General features: G+C 39.6%; 1 protein-coding gene across 4 annotated transcripts in view; it reads right to left on the reverse strand.

Moving 5' to 3' along the window:
- Positions 1-26035, reverse strand: part of syne1a (spectrin repeat containing, nuclear envelope 1a) — a 177222-nt gene that overhangs the window by 29699 nt on the left and 121488 nt on the right. For all 4 annotated transcript variants that reach the window (XM_037537434.1, XM_037537437.1, XM_037537436.1 and 1 more), the window contains 30 exons: positions 24813-24953; positions 22241-22363; positions 21991-22152; positions 18558-18758; positions 17648-17821; positions 15287-15478; positions 13999-14130; positions 12858-12958; positions 12555-12696; positions 12028-12153; positions 11124-11282; positions 9902-10117; positions 9554-9655; positions 8008-8127; positions 7653-7853; positions 7350-7523; positions 6987-7118; positions 6431-6627; positions 6092-6224; positions 5425-5607; positions 4736-4885; positions 4346-4522; positions 3984-4139; positions 3699-3854; positions 3284-3454; positions 1386-1519; positions 1096-1300; positions 578-760; positions 264-410; positions 25-179 (listed from right to left, as the gene is read on the reverse strand). In XM_037537434.1, coding sequence (XP_037393331.1) covers positions 25-179; positions 264-410; positions 578-760; positions 1096-1300; positions 1386-1519; positions 3284-3454; positions 3699-3854; positions 3984-4139; positions 4346-4522; positions 4736-4885; positions 5425-5607; positions 6092-6224; positions 6431-6627; positions 6987-7118; positions 7350-7523; positions 7653-7853; positions 8008-8127; positions 9554-9655; positions 9902-10117; positions 11124-11282; positions 12028-12153; positions 12555-12696; positions 12858-12958; positions 13999-14130; positions 15287-15478; positions 17648-17821; positions 18558-18758; positions 21991-22152; positions 22241-22363; positions 24813-24953 — 4745 coding nt within the window. The remainder of the gene's footprint in view (positions 1-24; positions 180-263; positions 411-577; positions 761-1095; positions 1301-1385; positions 1520-3283; positions 3455-3698; positions 3855-3983; positions 4140-4345; positions 4523-4735; positions 4886-5424; positions 5608-6091; positions 6225-6430; positions 6628-6986; positions 7119-7349; positions 7524-7652; positions 7854-8007; positions 8128-9553; positions 9656-9901; positions 10118-11123; positions 11283-12027; positions 12154-12554; positions 12697-12857; positions 12959-13998; positions 14131-15286; positions 15479-17647; positions 17822-18557; positions 18759-21990; positions 22153-22240; positions 22364-24812; positions 24954-26035) is intronic.

The raw sequence follows: 26035 nt of genomic DNA on the forward strand, positions 1-26035 counted from the left end.
ATACAGCCACTGTATTGTATGTACCTGAATCTCTCTGTTGTGTGCGCAGAGCTAGATGCCCAGCTTCTGTTCAAATTCTGTAGGCCTTTCATCTCCTGATCATTTAGAGGAAGCCTGTAGCCCAGGCCATTCAAACGCTCCAGATCAGGCGAGAGGCGACTCAGCTTCAGCATATGGGCCTACAGGCACATGCATGTACCGTTAACCGGTGTCCAAACACAGCCACATTACACTGTTTATAAATCAACTTTGACAGATATTACCTTGAGTTTCTCCATACGTTCTTGCAAACAAGAAAGCTCAGCAGATCCAGCTGGATCAGATTCTTTCAGAATCTCCTCTGCTTCCTCTGGACACCGGCTCAGAGAGTCCAACTCATCTGTGAAGCTCTCATAGTCGTTCACGCTGGCCTAAAGGTATTTATTTAAGAATGACTGCAGCTGGTAATTGTTTGGTGTTTTCACAAAAAACATATGCTTGTCTTGTTTGAGACTTGCTATATTTTCACATGATAAATGAAAGCCTAACTTTGGAACCAAGAACTCTTCAAATTTCATGGGAAATCAAAACTTGTTACCTCCAGCAGAGATTGCTGCCTTTGAAGGGCATATCCCACAGTTGCTAGGCGCTGGCTAAGTGACAGGCAGTCTGTATGGAAAGTAGCCATTGCAGATGGCTCAACCTGCAGCCTCAGCTGCTCCTCGATCTCAGCCAGCTGCTGTAGGGTGTCTTGGACTGAGCCATGAGTCTTCAGCAAGTCCTACAGCAAAAACACAACCACACACAATCACTGTTACTGCACACTAGGTTTGGGTGCAATGCAATCCTTGTTGCGTTCCACAGCCTAATTCATTGGCTTATTATTTTCAAATAGGGCACAACCAAAGTTTTTTTTTTCATGGTCTATACAGATACACTTTACGAGGGGCTAATATTATGGATAAATTATGAATGGATATGTACTACACTTTGTTACAGGCTTACGAAAGCTGATAACTGCTATGAGCATGCTGGTTGTTTAAAGAGTCCAAATCATTGTAGTGTTTGTCTAAGCCTGACTGTTTGATTAGCTTATCACATGTCAGTTAGACCTACAGTGCAGTCATGGATCCAGGTGTTCACCTCCTCTTCTGTGATTTCCCTGTGGGTGGCGCTGTTCAGTAAACGCTCTGCCCTCTCTTCTAGTCTCTGAACATCTTTGCTGCTGAGCTCATGAAGCTCTTTGTAATGCTGCCACAACTGCAGCAGGCTCTTACTGCTCCTCAGCTGATCTGAGATCTGCTCCAGCAGTGTGTTCCATCTAAAAGCAACACAGTGAGTATTGTATAAACTGCATTCTGATCAGTGAACAGCTCATCACTGTTGACTGCTGCTCCAAATCTCACCTGTGATTGACATCACTCAGGGCTGCGTTCAGGGAGTCGGCCACTGATGGGTGGCTGTCTTTCAGCAGCTGCTCGGAGAGAGAGCCAAACTTCTTAAGACTGCTTTCCTGCCTGTCTAACTCCTCCTGGAGATTCTGAGAGCACACAACAAAAAGATGCTCACTTTAGGGCTGTTTGGAAATAAATATTTTACATGTTGAGGTGCAGTAATATCAGAAATCTTTCTGTCATGTCAACATCCTTTTACAGACTGTGCACTGTTACTGGTGTATAATAAACCAGAGCCTTAGACTATGTCAATTCTATGCAATTTAATATTCTGTATTCCTAAAAGCTGCTTTAGCGGTTGTCTTAAATATGAAGACCCTCAAGGAGGCATTTATCTCTATTTTTTGCTGCTGAAATGAAAGCGTTAAGTGGTGCCTTACATGATTAAAAAGCATTGTTCAAAAGAAGTTTAGAATCATCTTTTTAATAATATAAAACCAATTTAATTGCAGATAAATGTATAAAATGAGTCTAATATGCTACGAAACCTCAGAGGTTAAATCTAATTAGTAGGAAACAGCTTTTTAAATGTATTTATTTATTATTTCAGATATGTTCAGAAAGAGGAAAAGACCTATAGAGGACTCTAAAAAGACTGAGAAAGCTGTACAGCATCAATAACAACATTTAAATGCAGTAATATCCAGATTATCTGGTATTTCAAAAGTGGTGATGAAAACTAAAAGGTAGACAACTAGACATAAAATACATTATTACAGTATGTTATTTATGTCATGTTGCTCCTAAAACACATGAAATACTGGATAAAACATTGAAAATTACGTACTGATAATTTAAACTAATGAAATCTATACTGTACCATAGATTGTATTTCAGAGCTATTGTATATAAAATAACAAAGATTACTGCAACATGTGATTCCTAATTTTTTGGTAGCAGACCTCAAGTGAATGATGCTCAACTTTAAAGTCCTTTAGATCAACGTGAAAAGACAGTGTAGAAAAGAGGTGAAGAAGACGGTGCAGGCAGGATGGAGTGGGTGGAGACAGGTGTCAGGGCTGATGTGTGACAGAAGGATAGCAGCAAGAGTGAAAGGGAAGGTTTACAAGACAGTAGTGCGTCCTGGCTCTGTCTAAAAGACAGGAGGCTGAGCTGGAGGTGGTGGAGATGAAGATGCTGAGCTTTTCGTTGGGAGTGACAAGGACGGACAAGATTAGAAATGAGCAGATCAGAGGGACAGTGAAGGTGGAGCAGTTTGGAGATAAAGCCAGAGAGGCCAGGTTGAGATGGTTTTGACATGTGTTGAGGAGGAATAGTGGATATATTGGTCAAAGAATGTTGGAGATGGAGCTGCCGGTTAGAAGGAGAAGAGGTAGACCTCAGAGAAGGTTTATGGATGTAGTGAAGGTGGACATGGAGATGGTTGGTGTAAAAGTAGAGGAGGCAGTGGATAGGGCAAGATGGAGGCAGATGATCCACTGTGGCGACCCCTAAAGGGAGCAGCCGAAAGAAGAAGATCAACATCACAGAGGAGTGATGCATCTGGAAGCATTAAGTATACTATTGTGTACAATAGCATAAGTATAGTCCACACACATTATGCAAATGCAGCTTACTAATTCTCAAGCCAGGGTGTGTAGACAGAAAGTTACATTTTATATCTTTTTCGGTGTGATGACAACACATAAATCATGTACATACTCCAAACTCTTATGTATATAAAGATCTTCGATCCTTTGTAAATCAGCCATTGAGAGACATCATCTTGTGGAAAACGTAGGGAATCTGAACAGCATATCTGGCATATTACAACACATTAGGATTATCCTTGGAGTTAAAAGCAAACATGTTTTAATCTTCTTTAAATGAGTATGACAAAAGACCAGTACCTCTAAATTCTCCACCTGGACGAGCACAGCCTCTGGAGAGCCAGTAAGGAGGCTCAGGCGGGAGATGGAGTAGCGACCCTCCATCAGATAGCCATGGATCTCCTCACCTGCTCGTTTATACAAGCTCCACTGGTCCAGCACTGCACGCAGACTCACTTTCGCCTGGCCAATCTACACATACAGATATGAACATATAAGCATAAATTTCTTTGATGCTGGTCCCGGGTACAGAGTTTTAGAAATATAGTATATGGAACAAGAGGCTAAAACCAGCAAACTGTATGGAACTGGAGCATTAAAACTATAAAAGTACTGAGTGCAAACATTTGAACAAGACACTTTTGCTTCTTACTGATTATGTTCTCTGCTGACACTGGGTGACTGTCCTTTGCATTGCATTGTATTATGAACCCACCATTTGGTCTAAGCTGGCCCAAGCCTGGTTTAGCCCCTTAAGCGTTTCCATCACGAAATTGGTAGCCTCTCCTTTTTTGTCCTGCATGAGCATATGTCCCTTTTCATCCACTTTCTCCAGCTCTTTCTCCTTCTCTTTAACCAACTCCTCTAGCTCCTGAAGGGCAAAGAGGACCACTTTTCTTTACACATCTTTAGAAACAAAGTACTGCTCTATTAGCCTTTATGATATACATAATGACCAAATGGGTCCTGAAACTTAAGAATTTGAAACAAGAATGCATACCTGGCAATTCTTCAGTGCACTCTGAGCTGAGGCAACATCTTCTATCCTTGGCTTCTTTTTGAGTTTTTCCTCTTGCATGCCAATCCAGGCTTTTAGTGTCTGGACTCCATTTTCATACTCAAGCCAGCTCTCAAGAAGACCTTCCAAAAGCTGGATCTGAAACAATCGGCACATGATGATCCATGTTAGGAGGCAAAAGTAAGGATAAAAAGGATGAAAGGTTCTCAAAGACTGAATGTAAATGAACTCCAATAAATTTGTACTCTAATGGAAAAAATAAAAAATGTATGCTTAAGTACATGTTTTATGTTAATTGATCTATGTAAATACTGGTCATCTGCAGATAACTGAGGGGTGCTGACCTTCTCAGTAATGAGTCCCTGCAGTATTTGCCAGCGCCGATTCATGGCACCCAGCCTCTCAGCAAAGTCTGTCTTATCACTGCGCTTCCCTTCTACATCTTGACTGCTCATCTGAAGAACAGACTGGTTCACAAAGTCTACTGTCAGCTGCTTACAGGACAGGTCAATCCGAAATCCCTGAAGACAAAACAGCAACAGACATGATGTATATTTTTTCTGTATTAGTTCTCTAAACAAGCATTATTGTTTTACTATAATTTCAAACCAAAGAAGAAATGACAGTTTCTTATCAATTCTTATTCTGGTTGTCTTATTATATATGTCTATATATATATATACACACACACACACAGTATATGGGTCTTGTTTCTCATTTAATCTCTCAGTCACCTTGTATTTTTGAATGTATGTCTGCACCACCCCTGAGCCCACAGCCTCCATAATCTTGTCCTGGTCCTCTTGTATGATGTTCTCCATGAGGGAGATCCAACTCATAAGCTCTGTAATGGCATGTCGAGATGGTAGCTTCTCCATCTGCAGCTGTAGGGCACACAATTAACATTGACAGTTAACCTGTTTCCAACTACAGAATAATCTCACAGTTACTATATAATTAAAGTTCTCCTTAAATGTAACTCATTTGATTTACAATTTTCTTCCACCATGTGTACAAGGAAACTAATGGTTAAATAGACAGTTTGACAAAAAAATGGATTCATATGTGTAAAAATGAAAAGAAAAAAAAAAATTCAGGTTTTAATATGGCTTACTGTTATTTATAGGTATACAGCATACTTTTGTCCATTTTCTCATATTACAGTGTAAGACACAGTACTAGAAACCACAAAAGCAAGTTTCTTTGAGATTACTTAAGATTAACAAAACTTATTTGGGCAAGTGTGTGATGATTTAGGCATGTAGTTCAAACAATGGCCACTGGTAGCTACAAGCCTTCTTTATTTGAAGCCATTAGCCTTGTAGCTCCAATGCAAAACCATGCATTTTAAATTACAGTTTTTGCTGAACTTTCATGAATCTTAAGACAGCTGATTAGATATAATTGATCTATCTGTGCTTACCTGGTGTAGCTTCTCCTGGACCACAGGAATACGTGTGAGCAGGTCAGCCCACTGTGTCTCCACCTGGGCCAAGTGGGATCTGAGTGATGCTGTGTCTACCTTCTTTAGCCTCAGCAGCTGATTACCCCGGCTCAGAACAGATGAGCGCAAAGAGGACTTAGCATCCACCTCTTTTGAGAACTCCTGAAAGATCAGACGTGTATAGGAAAGAACACTATTTATTTTGTTATTCATTATCAGTTAACACTGTAGGAATGTAGGAAAATGTACTAACTTTCCTAAAGGCTCCATAGTACTTGTTTTTTTTTTTTTCATTGAGGTCCACATTTGTGTGGTTCTATGTACCACAGTTGGATCATTTTTTATTTAGCAAAGATTTTTGCACTTTTACATGACCACTTTCCAGCTTTATTTTATTTCAAAGAACAGAACAGGCTGTTTTCGTTACGTGCCTTCAAGACTGATGTAAAATCCTTCATTGCACTGACTGGCTGCTGTAAGTTGTGCCTCATTTAAAAGGCACTTATTGGTGAAACACAGCTTAGAAACTCAGAGATCAAAGGGATCAAAGTGATACTGCTTTACAGATCTCAGCCCAGTACAGATAAATGCAGACAAGTCTAGATATGTACAGCTCTAGGACTGAGTGCTTTGTGGAGCTTCTCACCAGAAAAGCATGGAGGTGGTCTCGGACAGTCTCCAGCTCCTGAGGAACAGTAACAGACTGAGTGCTCCAGAATTCCAGTCTGTCTAAAGCTGAAGCTAGCCACTGGCCCAGCACAGCAGAATCACTTTGATACCTATGGAGGGACAAAAAAGACAAACATTTATACAGTGAAAAATAACTGGGTGAGAAAATGGTATATGGACTATATAGGAATCTAGTGCAAAAGAGACAAAACACATATGAGCTCTATCGATGTCCTGTGAACTCTAATGAGATTATGATTTCACTATAAGGCGCAAGAAGGCTGATTAAGCATTTGAAAAGTATGTGCAGGCAGACCTGGTCCAGTGCTTTAGGGTGGAATCCAGACGGTGCAGCTCCTTGTTGACTTTGGTGGTGCAGCAGAGCCAGTGCTCTCCCAGCTGAGTGAGCTGAGCCTCCAGCTCTGAGCAACACACACTGAGTAACAGCTTCTTCCCGTCCTCCAGCACCTCATACAGCTGCTGCTGCCGCTCTGCTAGACTGCACTTCAGATGCTACAGCAAGAGAAAGAAAAAAGAGAAAAATACTTTTTAGAAAAAGTATAAAAGACAAAAACAAGATACATATTAAAATATATATTAAATATGTTTAAAATAATATATGCAGTTTACTGATAGTAACATAAAAAGTAGATTAAATATATTTCAGTATATGTTTAGTTTGTCCCTTTTCTGAAAATAAAACTGATGAGGTAGAAAAGGGAAAATGATATCTCATTTTCATACATTTTCATACATCTCATACATTTAAAAGATAATGGTGGGACATTAGTTCTTCTATAAGAATAATTTTTTTAACAGATTAAATAGTTCTTTCTGGTGGATCATCATGGGGTATTCAGATCGCCCCTTACCTGATATAGTGCAATTCTCTCACTGAGTCTTTCCTCTGTCTCTTCCACTAGTCCCACACTGGGAATGCTGCTCTCCACTGCCTCCAGCTGCCTGTACACAGCCTGATAATCTCCCACCAATCTGCTCCATGACTAAACCACAGCAAACAATAACACATCGTTGTAATGACACATGCGGCAAGCATCGTCTGTGTGCATCAGGCTGTCATGTGAATAACACTACACTACTCATACCTCAACTACAGTCACTTTGATTTAACTTATAGATATGATAGAAACATAAAAAATGAATGAAAAACAAACAAATGCAACGACAAATTAATGATTCTTTGAAGTTTTCAAGTTCAACGCACACATACACACCTCAAGAATGCCCTCTAGCTCCACTCCTCTTCTGTGGGCCTGTTTAAGCACTGACTGAGCCTGAGCTACAGACTGCTCCAGAACCTGTGCCTCTCTCTGCACCACCACCCCACTGACTTGCCTAAAGAAAGCCTGGGTCAGCACCACATGAGCTTCCAAGCCTTGGAAAAACTCCTGCATGTTGAGAACAGATATTAGGAACAAGATACAAATGATAGGGACAGGCTACAGAGTGATGGCAATCAGAACAATACAATAAAGATGTAGGTAAGCCAGATACATGCATTATTCAGTAAATCTTACTTTATGCTTGTCTAGGAGGATCTGAACCTCTAGGACTGAGCCTACAGTCATCTTCTGATCTGCAGCCATCTTGTCTTGGGCTGTGTCCACTAATTCCTGCAGGTCTTGCAAGGCTTTCTCATACTGTGCCTTTAGAACCAGCGTCTGGTTCAAACTACTGCGTCTTGAGCCCACCATCTCAACAAGCTCCTCATACACATCCTACAGAACATAGGTAATTGATAAATTGTTAATGAAAATGGATCAGCCTTTAGTAGAACAGAACCCATTTTGGTCATACTGTGTTGTATTATAAAATGTCATGTTTAGTCACAGACAGAAAAAAAAACCAAGAGAATTCACAACAGAGCTGTACCTGTAGTTTAAGCAGCTCCTGTGTGGACACTGGGTCTGGCTGCACCGTTTCCCCTTTACTCCTCATCTCAGACACTCTCTGCTCAAACTCCCTCAGACTGTCCTCGGCCTCTGCCAGAGTCTGTGGGCAGCAGACACAGAGAGTGCAAGTACCTCTTAGTGGATATGACAGATTTGAATAAAATGATTCCATCATATTTAATGTTCATGTTTAAGCTCAGAATTACTGTGTCAAAAACCTGTCGATGTAAGAGGCATTATCGGCAATGGCAAAATGCATTAGAGTTATAGTACAGCACTGCAAATGAATGAAATACACTGGAAAAAACTGCCTCATTTAACTAGATGTCAATAAGCACAATATGATTTTCTGGCATGTGCCCATCCCCTGGGCCCTGATGATGGCTGCGAGGGCACAGTCAAAACCCTGTGACAGACAGTGCGGAGAGGATGAAATCTGATAGGGAGCGGTGGAGAGTGCACTGGTCCCCTGGGCACAGCCTCTGGTCCCATAGCAAGGCCACTTTACTTTGCCTCACACAGAGTGGAGGCAGTGAACTCTGTCCATTTTGCTGCCCTTAACGAGAACCAGTTGATACTGATTTGGCTGGTAGAGCAGAGAGGGAACCGAGAGAGAAAGAAGAGGGACGAGAAGCAGCAGTGACATACTGGAAAGCTCAAGTGAGAAAAGGACTGAAAAGTCTCATTTGGGGCCACTGAAAAACGACCAGCTTAGCTTTGGATTTGGTTATGAGTTGTTTGTTTGTGTTTGGAATTAAAATAAAGTCAATGACTGCTGCGACGATCAATCCTGCCTCCAGCATCCTTCCTGAGCCTGGGATAGCACATGGAGCACAGGGCGTGGAACAGCTATGCCAGTTATTGTGAAATGTTCAAACTGTAGAAAATTTTTAAAGCAACTTGCTTCTATATTCACAGTGTACCTAAAACTTAGGACATTTGAAGCTCTAATTAGAAAACAGTATACTGCTGATAACTTGGCTAATTTGTCCAGTGTAGGCTAATAAAAAGCAAATTCAAGATCATTACTACAAAAAATGATATCTTGGCAAGGATAATCATTTTCAATTTTGTCAATATATACTATATCTCCTCATGAGATTGTTGTAAAAAATGTATTTAACTTAATTATAGATTTTTCCATTTGTTAAAGTCATTTTATCCAAAGAAACTGTCTTATTCTATTGGCAGCTAGTTTCAACACATAAAACAGATGATTTTGCTGGTTTCAAGAAATAATACTTGAAACAAGCAAAATTATCTGCCATTATCATAAGACAATTTGTCAAGATAAAAGGACTTAAAACAAGTAAAGAATATCTAAATTTAAGTTACATAATCTTATAATATTTTAGAACAATCTCAAATTGTGATATATGATATATGGACTAGTTATCAGATGATTTCACTTTGCAGCGAAGATTTAATGAAACCCTTGAAGCATTTGCATACTGGTGGGATAATAAATAGCTGTATCTCAGCATATGGCAATAATGAATTTAGGTGAATGTGCCTGTGGAGCTAACCTCCATCTGTTTTGAGGCTGGCCGGTCCACAGCTCCAGACATCTTCTGCAGCAACTGCTGCTTTGAGTCACTCATAGCAGCAAATAATAACCTCAGTTCAGTCTGAGAGAGAGAAAAAGAAATGAATAAAACAGAAAAAGTCACATTTATATATATATATATATATATATATATATATATATATATATATATATATATATATATATATATATATATATACACACACATACATACACACACACACACACACACACACACACACACACACAGGTTCTTGAAAACACTTGCCATACGCTACTTTCTCAATCTCAAAATACAGTCAACACACACACAAACAATTGTCCATACCTGGAAAGTAGTGTGTTCCTGCAGTCTCTGTCTAATACTGTCACATCTCTGGTCCAACAATGAATCCACCAATCTCAGTCTCTCCTCCAACCCATCCACCACCTCCTCAATCAGGTCATGACCTCCTCCATCCCACATGCTCTCAGCACCTCCCCCCAGCGCCTGCTGACACTTACATACCTCCTCACTGACATTCTTCACCTCCTTACTCAAACCCTGCAGGTCATATGAAGCAAGAGAAGATCAGTGTGCAGAACATTTTTCATCTCCAGATTACAACTCCAGGAATAGAGCATCAGTTCATGTACTAATGGACCTAGACTCTTTCATAAATGGGTTTTAAGACTTTTAATAATAGTGTAATTATTTTTGTGTGCTACATGAAACCTTTTTTAAAAAAAGGCTTTTCATATGAGACAAGAACCATTTAACCATGAGCACAACCACTTATGCATTCAAATGGGTATTTGAATATTCAAGTTTTCTAGTTTTGGAGCCTGTAGCTGTTTACGTTGTGTGTAAATTTAATTATGAATGGACTGAAAGAAACAACCAAAAATTATTTGGGAAAAAGTCTGGCTTCACTGACTTTACTCATTTTTGTACTTTTCCTGTTAAGTAACCTTTTTGGAGATACAAGGTTTTCTTCCAACAACACAGATATGTAAATAACCATTCACAAAAAAATCACCAAAATGGTGCTTGAAGTTTGCTTCTACTGTTTTGCACTGAAACTATGATGCTAACTGTGTGTAGCTAACACATGTTTATAGCCTTTTATGTGCATCATGCAAACTGCATGCCTAAAACATCGTACGTTTGGCTCAAACTGCGTAGAGCTGCTAAGCAATGTCAAAGTACAATGACTGAACAAATTCAAACATTTGGTTGGTGTGTCAAACTGGTGTCTGAATGTTGAAAGACTGAATATTTTCTCTCCATCAACTCGGGTTCATTTGGCTTGATATTTTTTCTGGACATTTTAAGGCCAAGTCCAGACATTAGAGGGTTCATGTTTGTCCAGTTGATGAACTCAAGCCTTAAAATAGACTTTTGTTTTTTGACATTGTTTGAGATTTTATCAGTACCTTTGTCAAACGTCTTTGTCTTTGCTCATAGTTAAATGAGTTACAAACAATTGTTTGCTGATTACATTTGTGATATGGGGAAATTGTGCAAATTTTCGGCAAACTATTCTTCACTTATGGTGATTATGGCTCACCTCTAGATGGCAGAGCTGAATCTCTGAGTCATCAGACAAAAGCATGGGGCCGGACAGCAGGGTGTTTTCTGCACTGTCCAGCCAGCCGGAGGCTGCAGAGGCAGCTTCGTAAAGAGTAGTCTCCAGAACCTGGGTCTGTTTACTGTCAGCTCCCCCCTCCTGTGGGGAGGACACACAACACCAAAAGATCAGTGCACTTCTATGCAATACATAACAAAATACACCAGTGGGTTTAAGACAATCCATAAGAGTAAGACGTTTTTATGTAGGTTCATATTATAAGACCTATTGCTTAATTGTGACTTTTTGGTCAGATTCAGTATTCCTGCATTGACAGATTAGATCTGTGTTTGTAGAAGACCCAGCTTATGACCTTTGTCCTGAAAGGACCTGCATGCACACATTTAGCTAAATCAATATCATGTGCACGTGTCACGAACAAAAAGAAATGATATATTTGTAAGACAATCCACTAATGCGATAGGGTTAATATCAATGAACTACTACGGCCCTTTACCACACAGGTCAATTGAGCTGGAGCATCCCACGCAAATACTTAGTATGTTTCCATACTTAGTATAGAAAATACATAGATACACTGTATTTTATTTATATTTTGCAATATACATATAGACCTATGGCTCCACATTTTAGGAGTAGGGTGATAGCGTGGCAGCATGATTAAGGCAAGAATGTGTCCCTCTAATGAGTACAGTCACTATTACAGTCTTCCATTTTTTAGCTACTCAATCTATGAACTGCATATGACAATGTCTCAAATCTAATTTGGAAAGATATGATTTTTGTGCTCATTTAGCTGAATAATCTATGTCACGTATGGGCAAAATATAATTTTTGTGCCATTTCAATCCCTTAAAATAAGGAGAAGTTGGTATATTAGGACCTTGGCCAGTTCCTCCAGCTCTTGGCTAAACGTCTCAAATAAAGTCCTTGGGGACAGGCCTTCCTGTGTTAGCTGTTCCCCTCTGAAAATGCTCCCTGGGCTGGACACTCGTGACCGTTGGTACACCTAAAAGATAAGGCAGTAAAAAGAAATAATGCTTTGGTCTGACATTCACAACCAGTACTCCTAAGGTGTCTAGCTCAAGTCATGAAGGTCCTCTGTCCAGTTCCAAAGGGCCTTGGTCCAGCACAGTTTGTGGGTCTCCCTCTGCAAATATATCTAATTCAACACAGCAGGTGTTTAACTGAGTGTGTTTGAACAGGCAAATCATCAAATTGTGCTGGTCCTCCAGGACTAGAACTGGACACTCCTACATTAGACATACAATGTGCAGTTCCACTGTAAGGTGCATTTAGTCTGTTCTGTGAGATCCTACATAAATGCATCAGCCTATCACTGAATGAAGCTTCAGTATAAGATTTCCTTTAGTATGAGTTTAGCCTGAGGGTTTGAGATCATCTGTGTACCAAGCTAAGTTGCTCCTGTTGCACGGTGTTGAGTAAAAGTTGCAGTTTGGCAGTCAGGTCTTTGCTCAGGTTGTCCCACTTCACACTCATATGGTTCTGAGCGCTCTCAGCATGTTCAGGTGAGTCCTGCAGGTCTACAGCACTGTACAAAGACGAAGAAAAAAAAGACTGAGGTTGATATCACACAAAATAAAAGAGGAGTTTGAACATTTTGTAATTAGATAGTAAATGAAGCTAAAAGACGAATACAAGACTTAATGATGCTAAAAAAAAAAAAAAAAAACATTAGTCCGGACAGCATACCTCTCTCCATTCGGTGTAGTTTTCTGTGAGAGAAGCTCCTCCCCTCTGCAAGCGACGGACTGCATCAACTTTCTCTGCTCCTCCATCTGGGCCTCTAATTCCTACATAATACAGAGCACAAGCACATGACTTTTCTCTCTAACTGCAGTTTGCAATTCTATAACTACAGACTGTGGTCCATCTGTTTCTCTGCATACTTTGATACACCGATGCACACTACATACACTGATGAAGGACTAGAGGACGATTAACACAAACTGCAGCCACAATATTGTCATGCTGGAAGTTGCGATTAGAAGATGATTATAATAAAATAATTGCACAATAATAATATGATAACTGTGGCCATGAAGGGATGCACATGGTCAACACCAATACTCAAATAGGCTGTGGCATTCAAGCAATGATTGATTGGAATTAAGAGGCCAAGAAAACATAGAAAACATTCCCCACACTCCATTATACCATCCTACCATCTGTGTGTCTCAGCAGAAACGGGGACTCATCAGTCCAGGGTTAGGGTTAATCAGCTATGTTTTTACAGTCTTTAACTGTCTAGTTTTGGTGACCACTGCAGTCTCAGCGTTATGTTCCTGGCTGACAGAAGTGTCACTCAGTGTGGTCTTCTGCCACTGAAGCCTATCCACCTTAACATGGTCTTCTGCTATTGTAGTCCATCCACCTCAAGTTTCGATGTGAGAGTATTCTGACATGCTTTTTCTACTCACAATTGTGCAGTCTACCATAGCCTTTCTGTCAGCCTGAACCAGTCTGCCTATTCTCTGTTGACCTCTCTCATCAACAAGGCATTTCTGTTTATAGGACTGCCATTCACCGTGTTTTTTTCTTTACTACACCATTCTGAGTGAACTCTAGAGACTGCTGTGCATGACAATCCCAGAAGATCAGCAGTTATAGAAAGTCTCAGACCAGCTCTTCTGGCATCAAGAATCATGCCACGATAAAAATCACTGAGATCATGTTTGTTCCCCATTCTAATTATTGATGTGTGTAAGTGCTGGACCATATCTGCATGATTTTATGCACTGCCACAGGATTGGCTGCTTAGGTATTTGCAAATTCTTTTTCCTCAACACTGAGTATGCTGTGTAAATAGTAATAGTAGTAAAATGGCTGATACCCTCTGCCTCTGTACAATATCCTGGTGCTGCTGGCTTCGAGTGGAACGGGCCTGACTGAGCCAGTCCAGCACGCTAGGGCTCTGGGAGAGTGATGAGTCTGACTCACTGTCTTCCTGCTCCAGCAAGGAACCCTGGACATCAGAAAACAGAGCTCAGTGTACAATGACCTATACATATTATATATAACTTATAACATGTATAACATATATCTAACACGAACTGATCTACAAAGCAGTGGAAGTTTACACACTTTAATTACAATGGGAAAATGATACAATAATTTCATATTATTACTTGTAATATTTTGACTTTCTTGGTCACTTATATTAAAAACATTTATGAGGAGTGGGTGAACGCCTTTTAAGGGTTAAACTGTTCAGAGCACTTTTTCTGAAATTATTTTTTGAATGCACCAAAAATTATATTTAGAAATCAACTAAAAGCAGTGCATTTTAGTTTCACAACTGTGTTAAGTTGAAGTACCTACACCATGGAGGCTATGAATTAAATACTCAAAACTAAGGCCTTGTCATATCAAAAACACAGCAGCGAACTACTGAAACTGACAGTTTCATTCTGAGTAATTCCAAGCTTGTTAGTCTGCCTACTGCATCTAAAAGAAAAACAATGGTCTGAAAAAACACTTTGTTTCATCACTACGGCATCTGTGGTGCATTTCAAAGGCCAGAGAAAATGCTCCAGCCTTGGGGAGCCCTAAACTGCATTTTGTTTTGGCAGAAGTCAGGTCACCATTCACAACATTTACAAAAGTAACCTACAGCGCTGGCTGCCCTTTCTGTTTTGTGCACTCACAATGCACCCATTGATTGGCCAAAAAGGGTTTCAGTGTTCTGTAGATTCAATAAGGTAATGTAGCTCAACGGTCCAAGAAGACAGCAGCATGCATGCAGTGAAACGGCTTCTGTGGTAATGTAGTTTTGTTCTTATTAAAAGTGGAAGCAGATGACTGCTTACTGAGCACAACTAAGTTAAAAGAAGAGTTTTTACTCAAATGTAGTCAATCAGTCAATACATGTTTAGTGTCTGAAGGCTGCTTCTTTAGTTTTATACTGATGTTAGGAGGCTAATTTAACTAATAGATAAGAAAAGCTTATACTACACCAATTAGAGTCATACAAAATGCATGAATAAATAATCAAATCACATTTATTTCTCAAGTAATATTTTAACAGACTTGCTTATGTTGTTTTTTTTTACACCACAAACATCCATAACTGTCCTGCAGAATATTCAACTTTTTGTGTATGTGTCCTGCATGATGCTCACCTGTATGTGTGTGTGTTTGTCCTGGAGGATGCGCTGCAGTTCCAGCAGGCTGGCTTTGAGGCTGTGCAGTTTGAGGGTAAGCTGCTCTGCATCTCCTCGCATACCAGCCTTTCCCTCCAGCAGCAGGCTCTCGCTGTGCACGGACAGCTCAGACAGACACAGAACCTTCTGCTCAATCTCCAGTAGCATGTTCTGCACAGGGAGCAAGAATAGAGGAGGCAAACAGACAGCTCAGACTTCACATTAGACTGCTACTGGCCCTATGCTGCATGTCCTGGCATTGTGCTCAGTCAAATCTGGTAGGTATGTGCAACAAGATCATGCATCTATGGTTTACACTGTGGCTCCATGTTTACACTTTGCTTTGAAACTGACAAATGTTAACAGAGACCAGCAGATCAAGTAACTTTAACAGGGCTCATTACAGTAGTACCAAAAAAGCTCAACATAAAATACCTTTCAACAGTGTCAAACTGTGAATGACAGAATTTAAACCCTCTCAGACATACTATCTGTCCTCCAGCATGTGTACCACAGAAACACAGGCACATGTGAAAGACATTAAGCTGAGCAGGAGACATATGTGAGATGGGTTGTGGTAATCTGTTTAAGCTGATGGGAGCTGGTGGTGCTGTCAGAGAAAATAATGTGGAAGACAAAGTAGCCTACCACACACTGGTTAAGATTTCAACAGTCTGCCCTGGTTCCTCCTACATCTGTCCTTGTTTGCTTGGATTAAACTATTTTCTTCTATCAAAATTATACTGAAGGGAATCCTCCTCATTACTGTAAACATTAACAGACATTTCCAGAAAGAACCCTTACTGGTTATTTATTTTTTAATTATTTTGTCAATACAATCCAATGCACTAAAATTTTGCTATCAAAAAATACTGAAAAATTAAAACTCATATTTATGTGATGCCGGTATCAGCATACTGGGATAAACAATATATCACCCAGCACTACTTGCACTGATGGTTTACCTCAGGCTGGAGGGTAAAAGCTCTGACTCTCACATTGTACTTCCATGCATTAAGGGTCTGGATCACCTGAGCTTCCCCACAAATTCACTCCTCTTCACACCTCAGTCTGAAGTCAGGAGTTAGTCTCTACCTTGACTCTCTCCAAGCTCAAAACAAAAGACAGCACTTTCCCCTGGTAACCCTCTGAATTTGTTTCTGTTAGAGTTTCCTGTAAGAATACAAAAATGCTTTGCAGGGTGTCCAAATTTGAGATTTACCAGCCAGTATGACAGGAGAAAGGATCACAGAGTCAGCTAATCAGATCACTAAATACTGTTCTACAAAGTGCACAGCTAACAAAACAGCATGAATAAAAATGGTTTATGTCCATTAGTAGGCTGATTGACTTCTTCAGGCTTTTATAAAGCACTACAATGCAATTACTGCTACACAACCCATTGCAAAATACAGATGTTGCCCCCAAAACCACACAATCACCTTTTTTAACTAAGGTCTACAAGCTACAACATGATCACTGCATTAGAGAACAGTCAAACGTTCTCAGGAATTTCAGAAATGTCTAAATCTGGCGACATCCGTTTTGAAGAACAGAAGTTAAATGGCTAAAAGTGACCTTGTGCAAAAGATCTTCTAACAACAACTAAAGGCAGCAAGTCACTATGCATTTAGGTGAAGTCTTCAAACTGTCAAACATCTTTGACAAGATGTAGGTGAGGTCTCTCACTAGGAAAAAAAAACTCCAAAATATATACATACAGTTAAAAGTAACTGTGTAATTTCTGCTGAGTCATACTAAACCACTTGCAACACTTCATGCTGTGTATAACTGGACAAAAAATATCAACAGCACAAATTTTACCATCAACAGATCCTACAAAGCTGAACATTGTCAGTAAAGCAACGTTTTTATTTTCACATCAGATGGAACTCAAAAGACAAACAATGCAGAGGTGTGTTGTACATGGAACAACGCTCACAGCAAGCAGCGGAACAGCAAGTTCAGCACTGCAATGAATGCAATACAACAGTGGTCCATATAAATGGGCAACGCTGATTAATACAGGAATGTACTGTAAGCTGCACAGCAGTACAGACCAGCACTGTTTTAAAAAGCATTGTAGTTAGCATGCTATCACCACAGTGTTGCATATTATTGTTAACGCTCTATTCTAAACTATGTCCTTATCTTAACATTAATCCTAGCACTCTATTTTGATAACCTCATCAGTTTCATCACACTGCCAGCTACTCCTGTAATGCTACAGCAGACCCTCCAAAAAAATGTATGACCCAATTTAAAAAGAGAGAAGTGAAGGTCGTATACACCTGAACATTCTGATGCATGTTCCATGGGCGTGCTCAATCTCACATTTACCTGACAGTCAATCAGCTGCTCCTCCATGTCCATGTCCTCTGCGTTTGGCTGGAGGGCAGAGTTCAGTGTGGCCCGAGTGCTGAGCAGCCAATGGTCAAGTTCCTCCGCCTCGCTATGGTAACGCTGCAGGGCCTGTTCCTGTCTCTGCTCTTCTAGCTGCTCATTCAGTCGCTCCTACAGAGGGGATAGAGACACTCATTACTCTCCATTACTTTAGAACAAGCCTTCAATTATTGTGCTTTCAATGTTCCAGTTATGTAATGTCCCAGTTCTTCAAATCACTTATTTGCTGAAAAATGCTTCAAGATGCTTAAGCTCAGACTTAAATGGGAATAATGTGCTACACAAGTTTCAGATTCCTAAAATGGTACATACCTTTAGCTGCAGTTTCAAACACTGTATAAGATGTCTGCACTGCAATTACATTTGTGGCTGCTAAAACATTCCCATTCATTTTATCGGGGCTTCTTTGGAATTCATGTGGGTATATGTATAAGCGAGACTGGTCTGCTATTTGCAATTAGTGGTTTAAAATGACTGTAAACAGGAAGTCAAAATGTGTCAGCAATGCAGACAGATGGCCCCAGTTGATAAGAGGTAAACGTATGCCCAAATCAACACCACTTCTCTGATCTTGGGTCAGTTTTGTTGCACATATCCTAATGAATACAGCCATATAAAAAGGCATCCGCCTTGGCATCACCAGTCTCAGACAAAGGCCGTTTCCAACATCACAAGAAACTTCTCTGATGATAACAACTAGATTAATATCCTCTGTTCATGTTATGATTTCTACCATAATATCATATTTATCAATTTTTGCTTACATTTTCAAATTCAAAATCTTGAACCTAAATAAACCCTAAAATCTTTCTGCACACGCTCCTCCCCGAGTAAACTAGTGATTCACCTCTAGTAGCTGCCGTTTTCCAGAGGCTTTCATACGGATGGTGGCCATGCGCTCCCCCAGCACTGTGAGGGTGGAGTGCAGGGCCAGCTGGTCTCCTGCGTCCTGCTCTGGACTCTCTTCATTCTGCTGCAGCTCCTCAGAGAAGCAGGCCTGTAGGGCACTTATCTCATCCTGCAGCATCAGGATCTCATCCATCAGAGCCTGCAACATCAGCCGCAAAACAAACTCAGTTTCCTGATGGCTGAAAATCCCAACAACGTTAATGGGCAAGTCAAGAGGAACATGCCAAGACAACGGATTATATATAGTTATCAGAGAACAAAAACCAAAGACAAACAATTTTTTACAGGTGATTGAATACAAACAAAACTACTATTAACTTCCATATTGAAAATTTGTTCTGGTTAATGGGCGAGTCTGCATGTCTGCATGGGTTTCCTCCAGACGCTCTGGTTTCCTCCCACATTTCAAAGACATACAGTCAGGTTAATTGAACATACAAAATGTCACCTAGGTATGAATGTGTGTGTGATTGTGTGTGTGGATGTATCTCTCTATCTGTCTGTCTACCCTGCAATGGACTGGCAACCTATCCCAGATGTATCCTTCCTGTACAGAAACAGTCATTTTTTACATGAGCATTTTCCAGTCTCTCTTTATCCCCTGGAATTATACAGGCTTTTCAGGTTTCAAGCACACAGTGCATTGAACCCTATTGGAATTGTCAAGAATTTACTTGAAACGGAACACACAGACCAAACCCTAAGTCCTAGAGACATGAAACTTGGTCAATAGGTAGAAGTCCCTCCCGCTACTCAGGCGCACAGACTCAGCCCAATCAACCATAAGGGGGCGCTATAGCGCAGAAAAATCAGTTTTGCCTAATTATTCCTAAAGCAAATTTTTACTGACAAAATTATTTTTTTCCCTGATTCCTTGAGTCCAAACAAACAAGTTTGCCATTTGGACCATTTAGCTCCAGCCCTAAAGTTTTTTTTGGTAATTTACATAATATGGGAAACCTACTTTTAAGAACTAGCCCTACGACTTTTGACCGATCCTCATGTATTTGGTGTCAAAAAATTCAGAAGAGACTGAACCTCAATAATTACCAAAAACATTTTGAATTTTCTAAACAGCATGGCAGCCATATGCAAATGAAACCTTCTGGATAAATTCAAAATAATTCAGAATTCATTTAAAATTCTGTAACTTCAAAATACTTCAGCCAAAAAAATTTGAAACTTGACAGGCGTATTCGGCAGAAGATCCTGAGGCAGCATATCAAGTTTTATGCGCATGTCATTAGGGGGCAGAGTTAACGCTGCATGGATGTTTCTCTGCATCTGTACATCCAATCAAGCTAAAGTTTGCAAGTACCATCTGTTGGCCAAACTATAAGTGAGTCCATAAGGACAATTTGATTCACTGAAGTATATGGAAGCCGTCAACCAATCAGCATTTAGCAGGCTTCTGACAGGCTTAACATTGACCAATCATCATGAAACCTGAATGGTGTTTACATGTCGCCACTTCCTAACATTCAGTCAAGTTTCAAAAGATTTGACCATGGGGGGCGCTATTCATAAAACTAAACCTATTATTACATGTCATTACCACATTGTTACAATTTTGAGGTAAACTCCATATGAATCCACTGTAGTACGTTATGCCAAACAATTTTGCAAATGCACGTTTATTACAAAACTGCAGTTTTTTCGTTATAATTAACTGCATTTTTAGCCATACTTTTCAAACTAGTCTCTGGATTTTTATTGAAACTTTTTGAAATTGGTCTAGAAAAATTCTTTGGTATCTCTAGGTAAACAATTATCAAAAACATTTTGACTTTTTTACTCAGTGTCATGTGCGTCAATCAATGAATTACTGTGGCCAGGGCATTGTTATCTTGATTTGCTCATTTTTTGGTCATTTTGAGTGCATTAGGCCTCACTATGGCCTACATCAAATCAAAGGGTTAAACATAGAACCAATCCACTGTGCAAGTGCTACTATGTGAGAAATGCTGTCATTAGTCACATAGTTTTGACATCTATGTTAAAAACCTCTTGGAAGTTCTACAAACCAGTGTAGACCAGTACATATGCATGTAAACCCATTTTATGTTCAAAGACCTCTGCTCATTGTTTATGGCAACTGAAGACCTTTTGATGAACTGACTTCCTTTCAGTTCTATTCACTCTGCCTATAATTTAGGCCCAAACAGCTTGAGGCCTTTTTAGGCCGAACAGACTAAACCTGCAGAAGGGCCCATACTGCTGTTGCGTTCTTGAAGCTGCTCATTGTCATTTGCAGCTATATTTTGTTATTTTTATTGTATCTTTAAGACTGATATATGTAAATATGCTCTGTTCTCATTGGTTGTTCTGTACTGTACCTCATTCAAACAGTGTTGACTGAAATACTCCTATAACTTTAACATGAATGGGCAGGGATAAACTGCTATAGGCTGAGTAGCTGGATATTTGCCAGCATGTTAGTTTTCATGACATCACCAAAACAAAGATGTTAAAATAGGTTGTTCTTCATATATCCATATTTATTGTATGGATAGGGGAAGGAACAGTATGCTTCAAAACTTTAACAATGTTTAAACTACACCATACTACATCAAATTCTTTAAAATATGTTTAAAAAGCAAGGAAATTTGGTGCTTCATAATCTGATCCCTTTAAACTGTTAATGAGTAAATGAAGCAGTGATTGATTTGGTACAACTGTAATTTTAATAGCACAGGGCTAATATATCGCTACTGTTGGAACAAAACCTTATACCTCTAAAATGTTAACTTTATAGGAGAAGAAAAAAGCATACTTTACTTTTAATATAAGTCAATGGAACCAATGTATATTTTCTTATCTGTTAGTCCATTCTTCAGTTTATACACAATGTAAAGGGCAAAAGGTCTTTTCAAATTATGTGAAAAACTGGAAAATGCCAAAAACTTTGTTTCTTTGTTTCTGCTTACACTGTTTCTGCTCAGAACAAAACTAAATAAAATCATTTCTTTTCTAATATCTGATTCATTTCTAATATTTAATAGTTAACCAACACAAAAATGTTATTAACAATATATCAATGCTGGCAACATCTTTATAAAATAGCTCAAATTCACTTTATTTTGTCTATTTTTCAATTGTATTTAGTGAAAAACATTGTTTGTTTTCAGTATTTGGTCTGTTTCCAATCACTGGTTGACAATGTGCTAGGACATGTGTGGTAGAAGATGGTACAGTTATCGCAGCCAAATCTATTTCCTGTACAGGACAAATTCTACTCAAGATGACAAGATGAGTTGCATGTGGTGCCTTAAGCAACAGACACCTAAGGAAGGGCATTACTGGTAAATGATTAAGCCTGTGCCTCTTAATGTGAGGTATCTTATCCCATTGTCTTTCTTTGTCTCTCTTACCTGGTGAGCCGCCATCTGGCTTTCAGGGCTCTTGCCAGGTTCTAAGCCCTCACTGAGCGAGGTCTCGATGGACTCCATCTTTGTAGAGACGGACTGCAGAGCCTCTTGGTAGTGCTGTTGCCTCTCCAGAGCTTCATACAGGCTCTTCTGCTTTTCACTAATCTGAACCAAACACAGCATAAGAACAACAAATGTAGGAGCAAATGTAAGTTGCTAAGAGTGGGATGGAAAATAAACAGTAAATATTTACCACATTCTTCAACGTTTCCCATGAACGCTGTAAGTCGTCCAGGTTAGTAGAGGCACTGGACTCCATGGATGGATCATACAGCTCCTGTAAAGGAGCTCTACTTAATGCGGCCCTTCCAGGAGCCTAACAAATAGATAATACATAAACAGTTAGCACGTTACGTTCACTGTTTGTCCTTGTGTTCACATATTGCATTGAAAGGTTGCTGTGCATTCACATGGACTCTATTTCATGTGCTGCATGCCTTTAAGGCTTGTTGGTGTGGTTATTCATACGCTAGCCATGTACTTAAATACATTACCTCACTCATACAGCTCAGGGTCTGATACTCTAAACCACTCAGTACAGGTAAGCACTAAAGTATCAGTTACTATAACGTCATTCCAACATTTGATATAAACCAATTTCATGTGCATGTTAGTATATGTTTACATACATAAACCACAGACAAATTATGAACAAAACAATGCAAATCAAGCAAGAAGAAAAACATGCCACTGTTTCCTACCGTAGACATATAATAGACACATGCACAGTAAGTATGACTGGGAATCAATTGCAAAGTGTTACAATTCCAGGCACATGTGAATCAAAAGTTGACTCCAAAACTTTGGCTTTAATTTCACACAAAGACATTCAAGCTTGCATGCAACCCCCCCCCCCCCACACACACAATATTCTGCTGTTAATGCAGTCTGAAAAGTGCATTCCTCCACAACTCACACTTTAATAGAGTGGCTGTATTTAACTTAAGATCAAGTGGAAGGCAAAGTAAAATGAAACATTTCTAACAATATAGTGGCTTACAAACAAATAGTCCTGCTAGAGATAAAACATCCACCAACTCGAAGTAACTGACAGTGGAGAATCACGTCAGCTAGCCCCTGTTAGTTAATTTAGCTAGAAACAGCTCTTCAAATTTCCTTCCTAAGGAAAAAATAGATGTTAGTCATATGATGTTAAATGTGTCAAAATTCCTTGTCATTCATCAGTTATAACAGTGTATTATGTACATACTTAAAACTGTGCTTTTTTATCTTGCCAGATCTATTTTCTTATTTTCTTGTCTTAATTTTTGGAATCAAGAAATAAGAAAATTGAGTCACTGAAACTGACCAAATCGATGTCCATTACTTGAAATCAGAATCTGAGTCAACTTAAAGTTTCTGGCATCAAACAGCCCTAACAGGAAGCTGCAAGGACAGCTGTCATGTAGATGACTTCGGCCTCAGAAAATCCTTTCCACTTGAGCAATTTTTCATTATTCCACAAACCCTGTGTGTGTGTTCACTCCAGACATCCTGACATCATTAGCTCTCTACCTCACTCTGTGTCTCCCTCCCTCTGTGGTCCACTTTTATCCCTCTATATGCCTCTATCCCTCTGTGCCTCTCGCCTAGCTTCACTGGGCCATGCAGATATCTGTGGTGCACATTTGTTTCCTTATATGTGAGACACATGTAAATAAGTAGCAGGCTGTAGCGAACAAATAGCTGTCGATCAGTTGGGATTGTAACGATACAGTCAATATCCTCATGTTACTGTGTTAGTGATTAGATATCCTCATGACACTGGGCTCACAATTTGATATAACCATGATATTTTGAATGAAGAAAAATAAAAACTGTATTGATGATACTGTAATCTACTAATGAGAGCAGAGCAGGAAGGCAGGAGGATGACATGAAAGTGCCGGAGACGGTTTCTGACTAGTGCTGGTAGTTGTTCAAATAACACAGTTAGATTAGATGTCATAATTAATAGAACACCTAAACTTCACAAGGCACACTATCAAATTTCCATGATGCCCACGGTAAATATCACTGTATTTTGAGGCATTGTAACACCACTAATGAAGAGCTAGCAGCTTAATGGGAACAGTCAGAAGCAGTTAAAGGAGGCAAAAGCAGTAGCTGGGATTTAAAGCAGATGAAATACAATTAGCTGAAACCCAGCTGAGAAATCATTATTACATGTTAAAGAAAAGATCACAAGTGGGTTGGTGTAGGGAGGGTAGAGGAGAGTGTATTTATTAAAGCAATAGTTCAGCACAAAATCACAGCACACAATTTCCCCCTTATCCAAAATGTAGTTGATCAGCCAACAGATGTTTGGAGTCTAAAGTTGGCTTCTTAAGTTTGCACTGGAGTTAATGTTAACTAACAAGTAATGGAAATTCATAAATAAGACCGCAAGTATAAAAGCCTCAAAATAGTTGCTGTTAAATAATCTCAAATAAACTTGCTTACATGGTCTGAGACTGTATGATAAATAAAAATGGATGTTATACAACTAAAAAAAAAGTTGTAATGGCCATTCTAAAGCCTAAGGTGGGAGATGCAGTTTACAGTTAGTGGGCTATAAGCTTCCATTACATGTTACTTACATTAGCTTCATTAACTTCCAGTGCAAAGCTACAGAAGCAAATTTCGAACACCGAACATGTCTGAATGGCTAGTCTTAGGATAAGGGGAATATCGAGTAAACTTGATTTTTCGCTGGATCATTGCTTTAAACTACCTTGCTGGAGATTAAGGTGAGTTAGCGAGGTAAGCAGCAGAGCAGGAGATACCTGGTTAAGGGAGGCGTCAGCATTAGGCCCAGGGGAGGGGGACCTGCAGGCTGGAGGAGAGGAGACCTCACTGTTGGTGCCCTCCTCACCAGACTCCTCCGTTACCGGGGAGAGGAGAGTATGACAGCGGCCTGCAGTCATCTAGCCGTCCCACACAGAAAACAAAAGGGTGAGAAAGGAGGTGCCGAGAAAGAGCACAAAAAAAGTAACAGTGGCGAGCGAATCACAGAGAAGAGAGAAGAAAAAAGGGGGGAAAAGAGCAAAAAAGATAGCAGGCAAAAGAAAAGGAAGAGGGAAGGATTTGTAATTAAGAAAGGATATTACAGGATTCGAAAATCCTTCTTTTACAAATCCATCTCACAGGAAGTGCAAAGAGTGAAGCAGTGAAAGGCGGAGGGTAAAGGAGTGCACTGCAGAGCTGTACAGCAGGGCCAGCCACATTTGTTTAGAGCAAAGAGGACATGACTAAGCTCTTTAGAGGATCCGCATCATTCTAAAGGAATGAATCTGACCAGCCAACTAGAGTCTTAACCCCTTAAAGAGCAGGCTTATTATTCTCCTAATATTCAATAACTACCATGTGGTATTCTGTAATTACTATAAGTTATACAGTAAAGGATATACTTTTTTCCTTGAATTTTATTTTTCCCCTGAGGTTCCCTTATTAGGTTTAAGTGGTTTTACATACCAAAGAGGCTGTTTTTGTTGCTATGCCTTTAAGATATATGCCCTTTATGTGTCCAACAATCCGGGCTCAAACACTCCTTAGAACATCAGTGTAAATGGTCAGGGCTGTTCTGCTGTAAGATGAATGGACAAACATATTGTTTTTTGTGACATCACAAAAAACAATGAATTTACCATGAGCTTGTCTCACAGCTTTGTTTCCATACACAGAAAACTGACTTGGTAATGAACTTCATATTTCACAATATTTACACACTACATTAAAGTCTTCTTTCAATTAAGCAAATAATGCATTTTATTCCATGATAAGAGACTGAGGCATTAAAGTGTGAGCCCTCACACAAACTGTAAACACACATACAGCAGAAATCAAATAACAAATCACTTAGGAACCGACATGAGCTTGCTAGCAAAATCTGAACTATTCTGAACAGTTTTAGCCCTGGGACCATTGTGCTAAAATTAGATCTCTCTAACAACATCTCCCTGCCGAACTACTGCAAAGCACCCTCCCTCACTCACACACACACACACAT

Source organism: Pygocentrus nattereri, chromosome 4 (assembly GCF_015220715.1).
Source record: "Pygocentrus nattereri isolate fPygNat1 chromosome 4, fPygNat1.pri, whole genome shotgun sequence".
NCBI classification, from domain to species: Eukaryota; Metazoa; Chordata; class Actinopteri; order Characiformes; family Serrasalmidae; genus Pygocentrus; species Pygocentrus nattereri.